At 43.2% G+C, this 20,723-nt stretch overlaps 1 protein-coding gene across 2 annotated transcripts in view; it reads right to left on the bottom strand.

Annotated features, from left to right (window-relative positions):
- PARVA (parvin alpha) overlaps positions 1-20,723 on the bottom strand; it is a 145,195-nt gene that overhangs the window by 50,444 nt on the left and 74,028 nt on the right. The window contains exon 1 of one of the 2 annotated variants that reach the window (XM_045557550.1): positions 18,080-18,389. The exons of the other annotated variant lie outside the window; for it this stretch is intronic. Within the exon in view, the coding sequence (XP_045413506.1) occupies positions 18,080-18,107 (28 nt within the window). The 5' untranslated portion in view covers positions 18,108-18,389. Of the gene's footprint in view, positions 1-18,079; positions 18,390-20,723 lie in introns of those variants that run through there. 2 annotated transcript variants of the gene reach the window in all.

Here is a 20,723-nt window from a genome sequence, read left to right as displayed (position 1 = left end):
ACATTTTACATTTCCATCACAGGAAGTTCAAGTGGACAGTGGTGTCCTAGATGATCCCATTCATTGACATGCTGACAATGTCCACATTTAAATCTCCAGCCCAGGCCTGACCCTGACCCCCAAGCTTATGAACCTAACTATGTACTCAGTGTCTCCTCTTAAGTCTATTAATAGTGATCTCAAATTTACACATCCAAAACAGAACTTGTGATTTTTCAACACCCTCACATCTACCGTAAAAGCACCAAAACCTGTTCTTCCCATATTATTATCCTCCTCAGTAGATGGCACCACTGTTTACACAATGGTTCAAGCCAAAATTTGAGGAAATCACCTTAAGTTCTCCTTGTCCCTCACCTTTTGCATACATCTAATACATTGGCAAGTTTTGTTGATTCCACCTCCACACCAGGAAGTGATTGCAACCACTTCTCACCATCTCCCCGCTCCACCATCCTGGCCCATGCCACCATTATCTTTTACCTGGACCACCAGATCCACCCTCTGACTGGTCTACCGTTTCCTCTTGCATCTCCCTTACCCCACCTACTTCCCACAGCACAGCCAGATGTTCTATAAAAATGTAAATAGGCTCATACATTCTCCTGCTTTAAACTTTCCTGTGGCTTCCCATCATATTCAGAATAAAACCCAACTCCTAACTATGACTTACAAGACCCTCTGATGATGCCTACATTCAAATCCAGGATCTACCCCCTTACTAGCTATGTGACTTTGGGCAAGTTCATCAAGCTGTTATGCCTCAGAGTCTTCATCTGCAAAATGGGAGTGATCATAATATTGCCTACCTCCTCGGGGTGTTAAGCAGAATAAATGAGTTCACATAAGCAAAATACTCAGAAAATTGTCTGGCACCTGGTAAGAGCTATATACATATATGCTGCTATTATTACTTAAAACAATACCTCAAACATAGTAAGCACTCAAGAAATGTTTGTTAAATAATCCAAACTGTTAAGACCACCCTTCAACTGCACGGGTTATGAGTTGAGCATAATTTCCCAAAGCAGTGCATGGGATGCAAGGATTTCACCGTGTGTGTGTGGGGGCGAGGGGGGATGTATTTATGTTTCAGCCTGATCCTGTGTGCATATGCACATTTCTGGGGCAGCATTTCCACCTTACATTTTGTAGGGGAAGAAAGGCCATATCTGTCCCAAGACTGTTGTATAGCAAGAGGCAATTTGTAAATATGGAGGTATTTAAACATCTTTAAAGTGTGACTAGAAGCACTATTTGCAGCCAGAACTCCTAAAGGTGGCTCTGAACTGGATCTCTTTTTACGGGTAGATCATTATTAAAACTGTTTTCAGATGAAAACGCCCCAGTCAGAAACACGCCCCTCTGCCCTGCCTCTTTAATTCACTCACAGAGACATAACAAACTTAAGAAGAAAAGCTGAGATATGTTTGCAATTGGAAATTTTTTTTTCAGGACATGATTTGGTACAGGAACATCATTCCCATTCCATTAACCGCTGACTCTGTGCCAACTGTTTGTAAAACTGAATATGCAAACTGCCCGGTTCAGGCCTGACCCCGCCCCCGTGGGGCCCCATTAGTGGCCACTTTCCCAAAACAGCCCTCCTGCTTTGGAGGTTTCATTTCCATCAAACCAAAGCAGGACCCGGCAGAAGCCCCTTGCCAATCCTCACGCTCTGAAAGAGAAAGAGCTGCAATCGAGTTTTCTTGGTGCAGGATGTGGATAGGATGTTTATCCCCTGAACCTCCTCTCACGATCTTAAAAACTAGGTCCGAATGTGCAGCCCTCCATGTCTCGCAGCACCATTAGTCATAACTTAATAAACAGATTAAATGCCTGGCTGAAGGTCGGGCTCGGGAAAGCAGCGAGATTGCCTCAACTTTCGAAGCACTGTCACGAGAAAGGGGGCTTTTATGCTCTGGGAAACACAGTCTGACTCCTGGTCCAGCTGCGCAGCAGAAAGTACATGGATGAGCTTTGGAGTTTCAAAGAGCTGGATTTGAATCCGACTTCTATTTTTATCAGCTGTGGGACCTTATGTAAGTGGCTTAACCTCCCTGAAATCCCGTATGGAATAATTCTCTCTAAAACGAGGGTGTAGCTGACACTGCTGGTTTCCTCCCCAGTATGTACCCTTTTTCTCAGCTGAAAGAGCCTTCATTTTATGCCAGTATATACCCCTCCCGCCTATGCCACAAGGTAACGTCCTGATTGGTTTAAAGGAATCATGATGATCACAATCCCTGTAGTAGCAGTTGGCTCTAGCACTGCCATGTTAATTCTGGTCAATGAGCTCTGAGAAATTTCTAGAAGCTTCTAAAAAGAGTTTTCCTCCATTTTAAAGAGAGGCCCAAGGAAGGGATGCCATGTTAATTCTGGTCAATGAGCTGAGAGAAATTTCCAGAAGCTTCTAAAAATAGTTTTCCTCCTTTTTAAAGAGAGGCCCAAGGAAGGGAGGGCATCTTTCTCCTTCTAATTGTTGTATCAGGAGGTCATGCCCAGATTTGCTGCAACCATTTTGTAGCCATGAGGTGAGTAAGCCCAGGGAAGAAGTTAATATGCTGAGGCTGGCAGAGAAGAAAGGTAGAAAGAGGGGATTCATGTTGATACTTTTAAGTCACCACACCTGGAACCACTCTAGCTCTATATGTTTTGTTATAGGAGATAAAATAAATGCCCTTATTGTTTAACCCAGTAGAGTAAGTGTTTTTTGGGCCTTGGAGCCCAAACTTCCTGATACATGGGGACACCCAGGATTCTAAAGTGAGTGAATACAGTAGGTCTACAATGGATGGAAACTTTCCCCTCCTTTTTTCCCATGAGAAACAGAATAGTTACAGGCATCTCTTATACCCAAGATATGTGTAGGGACTCAACACCAAGGGGAAAACGAATTTGGAGAAAAGAATGGACAGGTCTCTAAAAGGCCAGTAATTTCATTCATTCAACCAATAATCATTACTGGGCACCTCCTCTGAAACAGACCCCATGCCAGCACCGGGGACACAGTTTGGGAATCTGAGATGGGCCCACGTCAATCGGCTCATAGGTGGTGGGAGTGGTAGGCTCATGGACACAATGTGCAGTGTGCTGCCTTCAGAGGTGATAGATATGTAACTAGAGGGCTGCAGGGGCTCAGGTGGAATGAGGCTAACTTTGGATGGGGAAGATTGGGAAGGATTCCCAAAAAAGAGAAAATTTGAACTGGATCTTGAAAAAATGTAATTTTCATCCAACAGGGTAAACCACAAAAGGCACATGTTGAGTAAAAACAGCAAGATGTGGAAGAAAGTGCAGGTGTTGAGAGAGTGGTGAATATGTCTGAGCATAGGGAATGTGGGAGGTGCACAGGGGAAAGAGGAGGAAGGGACAGGTAAATAGGTGGGGTCCAGAGTGTTAAGGGTCTTGAATTCATCTGTTCTCCAGCACTTCCTGAACCATGCTCACTGTATCTGTAGTTGCAAAAAACCATACTGAGAAAAGGCAAGAAAAAGTCAGGATATTCTTCCTCCTTCAGTGCCAGTGGGTCCTAGTAAGATGTTCAGACTGCTCTAGATTCTTACCAGGATTCTGATGATTAATTTCTAATCCATTTGAAAGGTACCAAAGCTCTTAATTTCTAAATGGTTCAAGGGCCCCCACAGAAGTTCTTGGCAGCTAAAGATAACTACATTATCTGGTGAGTCCCAGCAATTGTTCTCTATGTGAAAAATCAAGGTGAAGGAATAACTACAAAAAAAAAAAAAAAACAACAACTACAGCTAACATCATACTTAATGGTGAAAAACTGGATGCTTTTCCTCTAACACTAGAAACAAGACAAGGATGTCTCTCCTCACCATGCCTATTCAAAATTACACTAGATGTTCTAGCTGGGACAATAACACACGAAAAAGAAGTAAAAGATTTACAGATTGAGAAGCAAGAAATAAAACTGTCTTTGTTTGCAGATGACATTTTCTATGTAGAAAGTCCCAAAGAATCAACAATAAAAAGAAAACAAAACTAAAACTAAAAAAACCCCAAATTCCTAGAACTAATGAGCTATTATAGGAAGGTTGCAAGATACAAGGTGAATATACAAACATCAATTGCTTTCCCATATACTAGCAATGAATGATTGGAATTTAAATTGAAAAACACACTATCATTGATAGTAGCAAAAAATGCCATATCTAAAAAAAAGTACAAGATTGATATGCACATTATAAAACCCTGATGAAAGAAATCAAAGATCTAGATAAAGATATTCAATGTTCATAGATTAAAAGACTTAATATTAAGATATCAATTCTTTCCAACTTCATCTATAGATTTAATGCAGTATCAGTCAAATCACAGCAAGATCTTTTGTGAATATTGACAAACTGTTTCTAAAGTTTACATGGAAAGGCAAGAGACCAAGAGTAGCCAACACAATACTGAAGAAGAATAACAAAGTTGGAGATTGACACTACCAGACTTAAAGACTACTATAAAGCTACAGTAATCAAGATACCATGGTATTGGTGAAAGAATAGATATATAGATCAATGAAACAAAACGGAGAACCCAGAAATAGACCCATACAAATACAGTCAACTGATCTTTGACAAAGGAACAAAGGAAATTCAATGCAGAAAAGAAAGTATTTTCAACAAATGGTGCTAGAACAATTTTGTATTCATATGCAGAAAAATGAATCTAGATATAGATCATACATCTTTCACAAAACTTAGAATGATCACAGATGTAAGTTAAAACCCAATACTATATAAGTTCTAGGAAAAAAATAGAAAATCTGTAACCTCTGACAATGAGTTTTTGGATACAACACCAAAAGGACAATCCATGAAAGAAATTGATGAGTTGTATTTTATTAATATTTATACTCTAAGAAAGACACTTAAGAGAATGAAACGAGCCATATACTGTGAGAAAATATTTGCAAAATACACATCTGATAAGACTTGCATGCAAAATACACAAAGAACTCTTAAAACTGAATAACAAGAAAACAAATGACTCAACTACAAAATGGGCAAAAGATCTGAACAACCATGTCACTAAAGAAGATATATAGATAGCAAATAAGCATATGAGAAAATGTTCATCATCATTTGTGATCATGGAATGACAGATTAAGACAACAATCAGATATCACTATCTACCTATTAGAATGACTAAAATCCAAAAAACTGGTAATACTAAATGCTGGGAATGCAAAATGGTACAGCCACTTTGGAAGACAGTTTGGTATTTTCTTACAAAACTACAGTTTTACTTTATAATCCAGGAATGGTGTTCCTAGGTATTTACACATCTGATTTATTAATAAAAACATTAACACAAAACCTTGAATGTGAATATTTATAGCAGCCTTATTCATAATTGTCAAAAACTGGAAGCTACCAAGATATCTTCCAATAGGTGAATGGATAAACTGTAATACATCCATATGATCAAATATTATTCAGTAATAAAAAAAATGAACTATAAAGCCATAAAGGGACATGGAAGAACCTTAAATGCATAATATTCCTAAGTCAAAGAGGCTAGTCTGAAAAGGCTACATACTATAGGATTCCAATTATGTGACATTCTGGAAAAAGTGAAAGTAGAGTAAAAAGATCAGTGGTTTCCAGGGGATTGGGGGAAATGTTGAATAGTCACAGAAGATTTTTAAGGTGGTGAAACTGTTCTGCATGATACTGTAATGGGGGATACATGATGTCATGCATTTGTCAAACCCACAGAATTATACAGCACTAGGAATGTCTTAGTCCATTTTCTGTTGCTTAGAATATCTGGAACTGAGTAATTTATAAAAGAAAATGAATTTATTTATTACAGTTAGAGACTAAAAAGTTATTTAGTTAGAGACTAAAAAGTCCAAGTCCAAGGTCAAGGGGCTGTATGTGGTGATGGCCTTCTTGTTGGTGGGAACTCTACAGAGTTCTGAGGAAGCACAGGGCATCACAAGGTGAGGGGCAGAGCATGCCAGCCCCCTCACCTCTTAAAGGCCCCACCTCTCAATACTGCCACATTGAGGATTAAGTTTCAACATGAGTTTCAGAAGAGATAAACATTCAAACCATAGCAAGGAGTAAATGTTAATATAAGCAAATTAAAAAATCATTTAGGAGGTCAGGACCCAAGGCTGGAATACAGATTGTGACATATTGTGACAATAGAATCTGACTGTATTACAAATGTATGAGACAACCTAACTGAAGCAGGAGAGGGAATGGTACTGACCTAAGTATCTTTGGAAATGCATGGAGTCTGTAAGACCAAAGGCAAAAGGAACTATACCCAAGTATAGTTCCCAAGTATACTTTGTACTCTAAAGTTGTTCCCCATGGGGCTATGGGTTAACAATTCTGATATTGCCACACATGTAAACTGCAATTGAACAGTTAAATAAATAGATGGTGGGAATCAGGTTTCTCACTGTTGGAGCAGGAGGTTACAGATGAGCAAGGGGAGGAGGCTAGGATGATCCACGTGGTAACGGATTAAGGTTGGAGACATCAGTAAGAACACATGTTTAGCTTACTATAGGTACAGATGGTGCATATACATGGGGTAGTGCACACACACATATTTCCTTGCTGTGTTAGCTGAGAGGACATAAAAGAAATGACAACCCAGTAGCAATGAACAAACCTAGAGCCCAGATCTTAGTTTCTAGTCCCATTCTCCAATAAAAAGGAAGCAGGGCTCCTTGGAAAAATGGCTGGTTCTAGGACTGGAGAAGAATTATATAAGATGAGCCTAGAGGCAGAGAGTAAGGAAGTACCCAGAATAATAAAATGGGGGGAAGTTAAAGGCACACAGGAGCTGACTGAAGGAGCTGTCCCAAGCTGGAACAATTCGTGTAACAAAATGAAGTGCTATTGAATTATAACCCAAACTGCAAAATAAATATCTATGAATCTACACTGATATAAATGATTGAATAAATTAATAATTAGAAGAGACCAATCATCCATATAGAATCCCAAATAATTTATATAGATTCTCTGCTCTCAAAGAAGGGAGCACAACTCCCCACCCCTTATGTGTGGACAGCACCTGGTGACATTCTTCCAAAGAGTACTGTACAGAAAGGAGGAAAAGCACATAACTTTACAGTGGAGAAACATGATGAACACTACCTCAGCCAGGTCATCTAGACCAACATCAATAGTCACAAATCGTGTTGCTATTATGCACTTTTGATGTGATGTGATGAAAATGGCATTTTTACTCACGATCTTCCTTCCCCAAACCCATAATCCTAGCCTAATGATGAGAAAAACATCAGACAAATTCCAACAGGAGGACATCCTAAAAATATTTGACCTGTACTCCTCCAAACTCTCATCAAAAGCAAAAGTAAGCCGGAGAGACTGTCACAGCCAAGAGAAGCCTAAGGACACATCATGATGAAATGTAATGCGGACAGAAAGAGTATATTAGGTAAAAAGTAAAGAAGTCCAAATAAACTGAACTTCGCACTAACATAGTAATAGTGTATTAATGATATCAATATTAGTAATATAGCAAAAATAATATATCAGTAATGACTATAATATACCAATACTGGCCATTCATTGTAACAAATGTACCATACTAATATAAGATGGTAACAAGAAGGGAAATTTAGTGCGGCTCATATGGAAACTCTCTGTAATATCTTTGCAATTTTTCTATAAATCTAAAACTTTTTAAAAGAGATTTATTAAAAAAATCAACCTGAATTTATTATGTCAAAAAAAAAAATCCGTGATTTTATGGGACACAAATGTTTCCACCCAAGAAGACAGTGGTAATTTATTTGACTCTAGATGAGCTCTGCAGTATTTGTACAGGAAGTATAGCACAAAGATCACTTAGAAGCCCTACAGTGCAATCTGTACTCATTCCCAACTGAGAACCCAAGTTTCCAGGAAGAAAGTAGACAGTTGTTTTGCTGTTGTTTCCAGGGCTGAGATGAGAAGGCAGAACTTCCTTCTAACTTAAGGGTGCCTGGCAGGACCACTTCTGCTTTCTCAAGTAAGGGTCTGTCTGTCCCTCTCTGGAAATTTTATCTGCCTATAGTTCCTGATGGTGATCTTCATGCCACAGGCTTCTGTACTCATTTTCCATTGCTGAAGTAGCAAATCAAAAACTTGAAAGAATACAAGTTTATTGTCCTTACAGATCTGTAGGTTAGAAGTCAATATGGGTCTCACTGGGCTAACGTCAAGGTGTCAGCAGGGCTGTGCTCCTTTCTGCGGGCTCCAGGGGGCAATCCCTTTTCTCTCCTTTAGCTTCTAGAGACTGCCCACATTCCTTAGCTTGTCGTCCCCTTCCTCCATCTTCAGAGCCAGCAATGGTGGGTGGTGGTGTTGCATCCTCACATTGCAGACTCTGACCTCCTCTTTTGCTTTTAAGTACCCTGTGATTCTACTGGGCCCACTTGGATAATCCAGGACAATCTCCCTATTTTAGGCTCAGCTGATTAGTAACTAGAATTCCACCTGCAATCTCAATTTCCCTTTGCCACATAAGGTAACGTATTCACAGATTCCAGGGATTAGGGCACCACACCTTTGGGATGGGGCCATTATTCTGCCTACAACAGCTTCTTCAGTTAAGGGGACAGGTTCTGTTCTTAATACTCATGCTTCCCCACAACATGTGGGTTCATTTTTCTTCCATGTGAGATTGCCAAAAGAAAATGCAAAATCCCTGCCCCCTCCCCAACTCAGTCCCTTAAACAAGAGGGATTTTATGACTTGTAACGAAAAGGATACTTGTTTCAGCAGTCCTAATATATGGCTTCAGGTAAACATGGGAGCCAGCTCTCAGTGGCCGCGGCAGACTGTTGGGGTCTCACCACACTCTACTTGACACAGCTGCTTAGTCACCAGGGTCTGACAGACAGCCCATGGAGTACAGCCAAAAAAGCGAACTTAAGAGGCTGGTGTTGTGATGAGAGCTGACAGCAGGATCTATAGTCCTGAGTCTCACAGTTTCCACCAGTCTTTGTTTTGATCGGTTTTATAGTCTCTGCAGAGTTGGAAGGCTGCCAAGCAAATGGCCCCTGGGCACTTATTCACTGCTCAGCCAAGCACGTGATACAGCTGGCCTCCAATTGCTAGTGAGCACGGATGGAGAAGCGAGCACCATTGGCTGGCTTTGGGCAGTCAAAACAATCAGAATTGAAACAGTGGTTGAGGTCTCAAGCAAGCCAAGGGAGTTAAATTTAAACACTGCACAGGCACAGAGGGTCCAGGGGAACAGTACATCACTGTTCTTTGTCTTGTGCCATGCCATGCCCTGTTACCTCTTTAGACTGAGAACAAGAACTGTTTCCTTGGTGTGAAGGTCTGTTTCTACTTAAGCAGAAGGTGGTGAGGATGTGCCATGCTGGGAGTTTATTACAGAAAACGCCATGCCGTTGTGCATGGGTGTGCCTGTGTGTGTGTCCACACACCCTAGGCATTTGTGACAGCCTTGGGGAGAACACAGAACTTGACCCCACATGAAGTGGTACAGTGAGTGACCTAACCAAGGGCAGCCAGGTGGAGCTGGCTCTTCTTAGCTCATTGACTCACGAGCAGGTATGGGCATCTCCGGGGCCAGGGGCTACTAGCCCAGGAACTATGAAAACAGAGACAAGTACCTGCCTTTCGGGGTTGCTTCGTTCCTGAAGGCCAGCTACCTAGAGGCCCTTAGAGCCCAGCACAGGGTCAGGCACCCAATTACCACTTATTAAGAGCCTGGAGGATGCTTTGAGAGAGAGGGGAAACTGCATCACACAAGCAGCAATGCACTGTGATAAGGGCCCCCACACAGTTCTGACCAAGTGCAGAGTGCAGAATGTTCTTCCAAGGTGGAGGGAGCAACCGCGGAGTGTGTTGGAGGCCACGGGCTGCCACCAGGGCCCTGGGCACAAGAGGCACCTGGTTCAGCCTGTCCACCTCACTGGCCTTTATCTTTGTGCAGCCACCTGAGTCAAGTTTCCTGTCTTCATCTCAATCTCTGTGGCTCTTTGACCTTCATGTGTATATCCTTATTTATTAATCCTGAACAGAATAAATAAATCATTAATATTTTTAAATAGTCATAATACTATTTAAAATACTCAATAGTATGTATACTATTAAGTACTGTTAGTGCATAACGGTACTATTAATACATACTATTAGTACATAACAGTACTATTATGTACTAATACTCAGTATTATGACTACTTAAAAATATCAATTTTTAATTAAAAATATATGTATTTTAAATAGTCATAATAAATGACTACTAATAGTCATTTATTTTTACAGTGGCTCAATGCTGCTTAAAAAGGGCCACATTACTGGGCACAGTGGCTCATGTTTGTAATCTCAGCACCCTGGGAGCCTGAGGTGGGAGGATCACTTGAGGCCAGGAGTTGAAGACCAGTTTGGGCAACATAGTGAGACCCCATCTCTACAAAAAAATACAAAAATTAGCCTGGTGTGATGGTGTGTACCTGTCATCCTAGCTTCTCAGGAGGTTGAGGCAGGAGGATCACTTGAGCCCAGAAGTTTGAGGTTACAGTGAGGTATGACATTGCCACTGCATTCCAGCCTAAGTGACAGAGTGAGACTTGGTCTCAAAAAAAAAGAAAAAAAGCTACATCAACTACTGGTCCACTTGAATGCCCAAGAGGTAACGTTACTTCTGTGGAAACAAGCTGGTGGGGCGGGGGAGGCATGGTCAGCAAATAGACATGTTGTGTGCTGTCTGATTGGATCGATTTGCTGGTGGGCTTGTTCCAGATTTGTCTGAAGTCAGCCAGTGGTTTACCATGAAGCAGCGTTGCTTATGAGAACTCTTTCCTTGAACAATGATGGTGATAGAGCACACACACTGCACTTCCCTTGTATCAGGCCCACAGATATGACGCTTTCATTTAATCTTCATTAACAATCCAGTGGTACTATTATTATCCCCTTTTTACAGATGAGGAAATGAGGCGCAGAGAGGTTATATAACCTGGCCAAGGCCACACAGCTGGAAAATGGAGCCTAGATTTGATCCTGGGCCAGCTGGCACTAAAGTACACATCCTTAACACTACGCTGTATGTTGTCCCAGTTTTATGTAGCAGTTTTTGGTTTTTTATATGAAAATGTTTAATTTATTAGGTTAGGCAGAGGAAATGCTCCCCAAACACGATGTACATCTCTAAAAAAGGCCTGAAGATACATATCCCACCATTTTTGCAAGCCACGTTTGTGGGGAAGACGTGGGAACATGGTCACTTCTGCATCCCCACGTCGTGCCAGCAGAAAAGTTTAATGGCGAATAACCTTGCATAACCCGAGCCCCAGCGGTTGCCTGGGTCACTCTATGGAGGCTCAGCCTCTGTGAGGACAGATTAAAAAAGGGGTGATATTTGAGCAGCATTTTTGTTTAAATAATTGGTATTTTTTTGGCTATAAAAGAAAAACCATGCTCATTTATGAGAACTTTGAAAATATAATAGAGAAAATAATCCTGCTTAGAGATAAAGTGTTAACATGTTATATTTTCTCACAAGCTTTGCTATATTTTATACACATACTTTTTTAACATACTAGGTACACATAGATCTATAGCCTTTTTCATGTCATATAATCTTGTTATATTTCCATACGCCATCAAAAATATCACTTTAAGAGGCTTCCTCAATCTCTATTGAAGGTACACAGTATACATTACTTAACCGTTCCGTAACTCCTGGACATTTCGGTAGTTTCCAGCGTTGGGGGCAAGACAGCTGAGTCTTCGAAGGCTGAGTCACTTCTCAACTATGGGGGCAGTGGGCGCTGAGGCGGGCAGCCCAGCAAGTGCAGGAATGTGGGGCCTCCGGGGAAGTATGCACAGCCCTATGTAAGAGTCAAGGCACACGCCACCTTCTCTTTCATGGATAAGGGAGCCAATGTTCAGAAAATTTCAGTGACTTCCTGAAAAGATCCCCAGAGGATGACAGTAACAGTGAGCTGTCTCATTTTTCCAGTGTCTTAGTTTGGAGTTGCTTAAAAGCAGGGAAGAAATCTCAGGAAAGGGATGAGGGGCAAAGAGTATGACGGAGACCCAGGAAGAGACAATAACGGTGGCTTACTGAGCTGGTCACCTGTGGGTGACTGGGGCTTAATCCCTGCAGGGCTCTCTGAGGAACTGTGCAGAAAGTGTCTCGAGGAGACTTCCTCGTTGGTTGAGGTTGCTGCTGGGGAGCTGCCCCTCCACACTCCCAGGCTGTGCTGGGTGCAGGCTGAGGGGCTGCAGAAGCCAGAGTCCTGGGACAGAAAAGCGGAGCTGTGAGAATAAAGTGGCACCCCACTGTGTGCCCTGTGCTGTCCACCCCAGCTGGGCTGGCAGGTGGCTGAGGGTGTGATGTGGGGTGCAAAAGCATCTGCCATGCCCTCCCAGGGGTTTAGGGGCCAGGGTCCTCTACCACTTTCCCCAGGAGGGAAATCACAGGAGACTGGGTAGGAGTTAAGAGAATATATTTTTAGGAGCAAATCTGGGAAGGAAACATGCTCTTTTCCTCTAAGGAAGAAGCAACCAAAAATGATCAGGCTGCAGAATCCTGTTCTTTGTGTTATGATAGTAGGCCAGTACCATGCAAAAGTAAACATGTCCTTAGTCCCTGCTCTATGACATGTCCATGCTGGAGATGATCAGAACCTGGGTCCTGTCCCTGGCCTGGCTCAGATCTAGTCCGAGAGGATGCAGTTCATGCTGGCTGGGTGGCTTGCTCTCGGCAGGGCATGACACTGCTCTGGGGAAACTTCTGGCTACTTGTAAAACCTACTCATTCCTTCCTCCCATCCTTAAACAATGATTGAGCACCTGCTGTATGCCATATACTATTCTAGGAAAGAACAGACCCTTGCCCCAGAAAGGGTCCGTGCATGCCCGAAGTGCTGGACCGACCCTGGCCTAGCTCCAGGTTATGAAGGAGCATCTCCAGGTAAGCCTAGCACCACCACGATGGATCGGGGAGGGCTTCATGGCAAAGGTGGTGCCAGACCTTCTTGCAGACAGATCCCTGCCCTTCTTTCTATGTCACTCACCACAGTGTGATTATACATCTGTGTGCATATCTGAAGAACAACTGTCTCCCCCATTATTTTGAGCAGCAGCCCCCAACCTTCTTGGTACCCCCAACCTACTTGCTTTCATGAAAGACAATTTTTCCTTGGTGGGGGTGTCAGAGCTCAGGCAGTGATGCAAGTGACGGGGTGTGGCTGTAAATACAGATGAAGCTTCTCTGGCTTGCCCACCACTCACCTCCTGCTGTGCACACACCACCCCCCACCAAGTTTCATGGAAGACAATTTTTCCATTGATGGGGGCAGGGGGTGTGGCGAGCTCTGCGTCCTGGTCCCTAACAGGCCACGGACCAGTACCAGTACTGCAGATTTTGAGTGTTCTGAGAGGACCAAGGCCTTGCCCACCACTGTACTGTCAGCACCTGACATGGTAAGGGCTAAGCACGTATTTACTGAACGAATGAGTAGCATGGCAACGCTGGCCCCTGAGTGATCTCCCCCGTCCAGTGGAGTCCCACAGCCAAATAAACAGCTCCACCTTCTACACCGCAGCCAGGACATTAATTGTCAGTGGGTCTGGGCTTTAAGAAGAGAAGCTGGGATGGGGAAGGATGAGAGACTGAGGCAGCAATACAAGGAGCAATGTGTGCTGCTTCTGGGAGCAGGGGTTTAAGACATTTAGTTTGAGGCATTTTGCTTATAATTTAGACCTCCTTAACATTAATACTAAGTCCTGTCCTAAACTAGAGATCAGTGGACTATTGCATTGGAAATGGCAAAATGTGGTCAGTCGTGCAGTAGGTGAGTTATTATGGCTCCCCCCTTTTTTCCCCTAAGCCAACAATCCTTGTTGACAGCAAATCTGTACAGAGAACCTATTAAAAGAAATTGTAGTAAATTGAAGATGCTTTAACTGTCTATCTGGCATTCTGATTGCATGCCCGACACTTCCACTATAGCTTCCCTTTGTACAACCTTCCATTTGATTCAATTCAATGGATAATTATGGAGTCTTGACTATGTGCAAGGCAATGTGATGGGAGCCTCATTCCAGGTGCATCTTCTAGGCCCAGGGCATAATTGAACTTGTAGACAAAAATAAACACACATAATAGAAGCATAGGGTGGCAAAGGCCACAAGAAGCTCTAAAGACCATTTCAAACAAAATGACATTTTTACCTATGTGTGCAAGTGTGGGGTAGCTGGTACCACACGTTCATGCATTCAAATATGCATTTAACAGCATTGTTGAGCAACATTCCTCCATCGGGCACTGTGCTGGGTCCTGGGGTCAAAGGGATGAATGACCCCAGCCCCACAGTATAACACAGCACTCTATGGGAGTCCAGGGGTATCACTTCACTCATCTGAAAGTGGAAATCAGGGAGGGCTTTTCAAAGGAGGAGATGCGTCAGTCGCTTCTTAAAGGGGATTAGGAGTTCACCAGGTGAAGAAGGAGCAAGACATACAAAAGGGCTGGAGACAAGAGCACAGAGGACATTTTGGAGAGGATGAGCTGGAGGATAATGCAACTGTGGGGTGTTGTCAGAGAGTTAAATCAAGGCCATACAAGCCAGAACATACCATGCAGGGGCTTAATCCTGAAAGCAGTGGGCAACCACAGGATAAAAGCAGAGTTTTGCAGGTTTGTGAGATGGCTGGAAAGAGATTCCCTAGTGGATCCATCCAAGTAGAAGCCTTCACGGGATATTGACTACCATGATAAGGCAGTCTAAGTTATCCTGGGCTCTGGAGAAAGGCGGACCTTGGATTAATCCTAGTTCTGCTCTTCCTTTTTTGCCCCTCTAAAATGGGAGTCATAATATTTAGCTCACAGATTTGTAATGAAGCTTGGATGACATAACATATAAAATGCCCAGTAGAGCAGTGCTTGCCTTAGTAAGCATTCCATAAGTGTTAGTTTCCCTCGTCCCCACCTTTTCTCAACGTATGCCTAGCAACACATACGAGCTCTGGGAGATACGGAGAGACTGCTCAGAGATCATCTAGTGGAATAAGAATGACTTGGCAAGACAACAGAGCGCAAGCACAAAGTCGGAGGAGCCTTTAAGAAATTATCATCTATCCCCTTGGGTTTCAAACCGATGAAAAGAGACAGGATGATGAAAGGGGGAACCAAAAAAGGCCCACACAATGCTTTACGACACTAAAGGACATTTTGGAGCAAGTGGCATGGTGAAAGTACCCCGGCAGGCTAGAGAAGGACTATTTCACAGGTGTTACAGAGTCTGGGAGGTGGATACCTGAGGAAAGGTGAGGGTGTGTGCTGATGGCCTTGGTTCTAATGGGTGGTGGCACTGCTCACAGTGGTGACTGTGGTTGGATGAATGTTCAGGGTAGACATTGGTGCTCTATACACACAGCACCTGGACTGTGGTCTCTAACTATTAATGCCATTAGCCACTGAAAGGAATCAGGGCTCCTTGGAGAAAATGGCTGACTCTAGATCTCAAAATATACAGAGCAGAAAGTATATCAGAAGAGCCTGGGACATCTCATTGCCAGAAACTAATAAGCTATGGATTTCTACTAGGTAGCGTTGTATCAAAGAGGCTGCTGCTGGCCAAAGGCAGAAAAATCAGAGCATCAATAAGGATAATCATAGCAATGGACTGAAACACATCAAATATATTTAAATCCATGCATTAATCATGTTACTAGAAAAACAATACACAACAACTCTCTTGTTACCTCTAGAGGATGCTAGGAAATCCACTCATTTTGAAAACTGGTAAATAAAGGAAAAGAATCTAACATTTATCCTATCTTTCTAAATCAAACTGTACCTCTGGCTTAATCAAATACCTAATGAGAGAAAGTTTATAAATGTTTCAGCTAATGATGATGAAACAAACAATGAGAATATCACCACTTGCAAACGCCTAATGAACTAATTATCTAGGCAGTGATCGGCAATGACTCCTAATATCACAAAAAGAGACCAACAGAAGTAATGCTGCCCACACCCCTGAAGAGACACACCACCACCGGTCCTAGATCTACCCACCAGTTTTTGAGAAATGCAGGGGTCACAGGAACATGCTGAATGACACCATCAAGGGACAATTAGCAAAATCTAGACTCTGGGAAACCCTATAGTTTTCTTCCATAGATATATTTCAAGGAATAAAAGAGACAAGAGAGGATGTCCACCAGTTGCAATGCATGGGCCTTATTTCAATCTTGATTCCAACAAACTAAAAATAATAAATAAACGAAACAATCAAAATGGGGACTGAATAGCTGAAAATGTTAAGGAATTGTTAATTTTTTATACATGTAATACAGTTGTGTTTTTAAAAAAGAATCCTTATTTTTAAGAGTTATAACTGAAATCAATATACTGAAATGTTATATCAGATTTACTTCCGAGGGTCAGATAGGAGGAATAAATGAAACAAGATTGGCCAAGGATTGATCATTATTGAAGTGGCTGATGGGCTCATTTGGGGTGTATTACACTGTTCTTTCTACCTTTTTTTTGTTAGAAGTTTTCCATAGTCAGAAGTTCTTGTTTTTGTTTTTTTAATGGTACTTTAGAGTTGGATTCTGGGTGAGGGGAGCAGAAGTGAACCACAGGCTTGTTTTGTAACACAAGGAGGCAGATGGGGGTAAGTAACTTTTCAGATCAAGAATAATGTCCAAAAAAAAAAAAAATTTGACAAATGTAGCAAGCACAGATTACTATTGGTAGTATGTAATGATTTCATAATGAAAGCTCCTAAGGAAAGTTAGCAACGTAAAGTGGCAATTTCTATAAAGAAAAAAATAACTAGTAAATATTGGGGGAAAGATTGGTCTCCAGTGGTCTGCACTGAAATGTAAGACAATGGAAGGGCATTTTTCTATCAGCAGCGGCGAGGGTCCTCCCTAACCACCTTCCTTCCCTTCCTATATGCTCCACCCACGCCCCACCTAAGGCAAATGCCAGCTCTGCTGAGCGTTTCTGGGGCTTACTTGTGACCTCTGCCTCCCTCAAGGTCCCCTGCCTTCCCTGAGTTGCTATCCTCTCTGGCTTCCACCTTCGACACAAATGCCTTCTGGATGGGGCAAATGAGTGAATTCGGGGTTTACACATTGGTCAGTTAGGAGGCGGCTGCTAATCTGTGATGAAAGCACAGTGGACCCCAGGGAGGAACCAGGTCTCCCCTACACATCTTCGGGGCAGGAAGACTCACTCCCCATGGTCGTCCCTGGGGCTTCCACGTGGCTGAAGGTTGCTCATGGCCATCGTTTTTATTTCTTTATTAACTGGGGTCTTTTCAGAACCTGACCAAGGAGCCCAAACCAATGTAACCTTTAACCTGTCAAAATCCACAGGGAGGCATTTGAGCTCAGACATAAACCCAAACATGTGACTTTTCAAACTACGTTTAACCTATGGGTGGAAGCTGAATGGAAAATCTCGCCAAGCACTTGCATGCACATCAACCAAACCCGTTTTAATCTATTTATTCCAAACTATGCGAGAGAAAAGGAAGGGCCCATTAGGCATTACTGATTATGAGCTCTTAACGTAAGATATTTGTCCTTTTCCTATTACTGTCACTAATAAGAATTACAACACCCTCTCTCCTCCAGCTATGGAGTAGAGCTAGCTGTCAGGTCTTAGGAAGAGCATTTAGGCTAACGGCTCACAGAGGCCCAGAGCTGCTGTGTGTAGGTTCAGCATCCACACTTATATTTACCGCCAGGTAGGAGCAGAGGACAGCAAGCAGTGAAAGGAGGTAGGGCTTTTCTCTCAAGTCCTTTGTTCCTTTATTTCTTTGTTCATCTTCATCCCCCCCAACCCCAGACATCTTACACAGACACACATGCACGCACGCACCCCTCCATAGCTATCTCTAACAAGAGAGCCACACTAAGACAGGTCAGGATCATACAAAAACCTTCGGAGGCAAGAGGAGGGGGGTACCCACCATCTCAGAAACCCAAACCCCAGAGATGAGCCGGATGCAGCCAGGGCGCCTCCAGCCGAGAACTGCTCCCACCACAGCATGCTCAACTTTGCCCAGGCTCTGACCTACCTTTAGGGCAAAGTGCCCCGCAGCCCATGGTCTGGGGTTTCAGCCACGATCATGGTATCTTCTGCCCGGAGCTGGCCTCTCCCTGTGCTGTCCCACACCCCTCTGCTTTCAGGCAGTTTGCACAGGTCTGGAGGTCTGCAACGCTACAGTATCTTTTCAGCCGCGACCCAAGGAGAATGCCGCCTGATCGGCACAACTCTCAGCTCAGAGCGTCGGTTGAGAACAAGTGGCTGCCTATATAATTTAATATGATGCCACTTGAGACTCACAGACCTGCCGCCAAGCAAGCAGGATTCTGCCTCTTGCCTCTTGGCAACCCGAAATCTGAAGTGCCTGCTTGTTTCTGCTCAGCCGGGGTGTACACCTCAGGTTACCACCAGGGCAGGGCAGGGTGGAGGCTGGGCTGGGTACCTCCGGGGCATCACAAACTGGGGGCCATATCTGGGAGATCTGAGATGTCTTAGCCCACCCAAAGCCTCAAGGTCATGAACATCTACTTAGGCAGAGGCAAGCTTTGTGTACATCTGGGGGGCCCCCATGTAGCCTTGGGCACAGAGTGGCCGTGCCAGTACCCTCAAAGCTTTCTCGCAACTGTTGTGGGGGGACCTGTCCTATCAGCTGAGATAATCCACACTTGTGATTAGATAACGAAGAGGTGAGGGCGTCTATGCACACATTTCTAAGCGCAAGTATGCGATCTTAGGCATGTGTTAAGAAAAAGAAGAAAACATTCTTGTTTTTGAATATTTGTCATTCTGGCCCTTTGGGTTTGTTATGGTTGATTTAATGCGAAGTGCTGTCTGAGGAGGCAGGCCCTGGTGCTGTACGCCTGTTTCCACTTGCAGATGAAGCAGGGAGATGGCTCAGCACTGGCACTGGGCTAAGTGGATTACTCAGATGCTGGGGCCAGGTTGTCTGTGCTCTGGTGGGGTAACCCTGTGGGGACTCAGGACTGGTTCCCAAGATGCTGGATCCCAGGGGGCTCAGTAAGGATGCTGACCACTAAGGTTTGTCCTCCAGGCCCCTGTGACAAAGTCACCCTGCCCTAGGGGTGGGAGAGATTGAGCAAGAGGACAAAAGTAGTCTTACTGAGAAGTCAGTCCTGGGGAGAATCTCATTTGGAAGGAGGCACCTTGGTTAGAATGAAGCAGGGGACTCTTACTGCCTGCCCCATCTGACCCTAAAGACTAAGGTGTGGATTGTTCTGCAGAGGTGCTCGAGAGCCCTGCAGCTACAGGTGCATTTTCCAAGGCAAGGTGTTTTGTGCACCCAAAGGGAGTGAGGGGATTAGACCTAAAGGAATTGACACCTAGACTCCCCTTTTTAGTCTCTCTACCAGGTTGGCTGCTCCAAATAATGGATGGGGGGTTTTGTTTTGTCGGGGTGGGGCGGGAAGGTGGTGGTGGCAGGAGGTTATCTGGGGTACTTCTCCCTTTTGGAAAAGGATAAAACTCTAAGCCTGCACAGATCCTCTAAACAGCGGTCCCCAACCTTTTTGGCACCAGAGACTGTTTTCATGGAAGACAATTTTTCCATGGACCGGGGGTGGGGGTGGGGGATGGTTTCAGGATGACTCAAGCATATTACATTTATTGTACACTTTATTTCTATTATATATTACATTGTAATATATAATGAAATAATTATACAACTCACCAAGGTTGGGGACTCCTGCCCTAAAACCCCTAGAAGGAGAAATCCTGGGATGTAATTATTAATATTATGCTACCCATGATCATTTGAAAAAGGGGCTCTTTTCATAACTTTATAATCATCATCTAAAAAGCACAATATTCTTCAAATAGACAATAACAAAAAGCATGCAAACTCAGCAAACATTTTGGACTCATAATTATTATGTAACTGACATTAAGTTGAGCCCCTGTACACACTATCTCATTTAATCTATGGGACACAGAATTTATAAAAATGAATTTATGTCATACCTACTGCCTAATGCATTAGAGTATGTAAAAGAGAAATCTATCATAGAAATAGCACTGTAGGACTGAACTAAAAGGTTTTGATTCACAGCAAAGGAAATTTAATTAAAGCATGTAATGTCAATTACTGTCATTCATAATCATATTATACCTCCCCAGAAATAATACAGATATAAAAGTCTAGAGTTACCTGCATGTTTGATGTAAATAGGATAAAATTATATGGGTTCTGAAAATATCCAGATATCAGACAGAAAAAAAAGTATCTCTACCTAGCCTCATGTGTCATCAGATTTCATTAGGAAGGGACATGAGCATCCAGCCACAAGAAAGTTCATCCTTCCTCTGACTTTCGAAGGTGCCTGAAAATCTGGGGTTTAACATGGTCACGAGTTTTTAGCTGCTAGAGATCAGATGTTTCTGGTTGTTTTGACAAGTCCCAGGAGAGGCCACAGAGCTCTCAACGAGCTCCCACCAGGTTTTGGGCTCTGTACGATGATAAGAACCAGATCCTCTCATGGGGCAGCTTCGAGGTCTGGTGGAAAGAAGGAACCACAGGAAAGCACCAGGGCAAAGAAAACATGGCACACCAACCAAACCACAGCTAGGGCTCAACCGGTCCATCCATGGGCATGCAACACCCTGACACTTCATCCCCTTTTCCTCAATCACTTACAGAGTGTGCACTATTGCCAGACCAG

The sequence above is a fragment of the Lemur catta genome, chromosome 7 (assembly GCF_020740605.2).
Source record: "Lemur catta isolate mLemCat1 chromosome 7, mLemCat1.pri, whole genome shotgun sequence".
In the NCBI taxonomy this organism is placed as follows: domain Eukaryota; kingdom Metazoa; phylum Chordata; class Mammalia; order Primates; family Lemuridae; genus Lemur; species Lemur catta.
The sequence above is the reverse complement of the archived record's forward strand: the minus strand, read 5'-3'. Positions and strand labels throughout refer to the sequence as shown.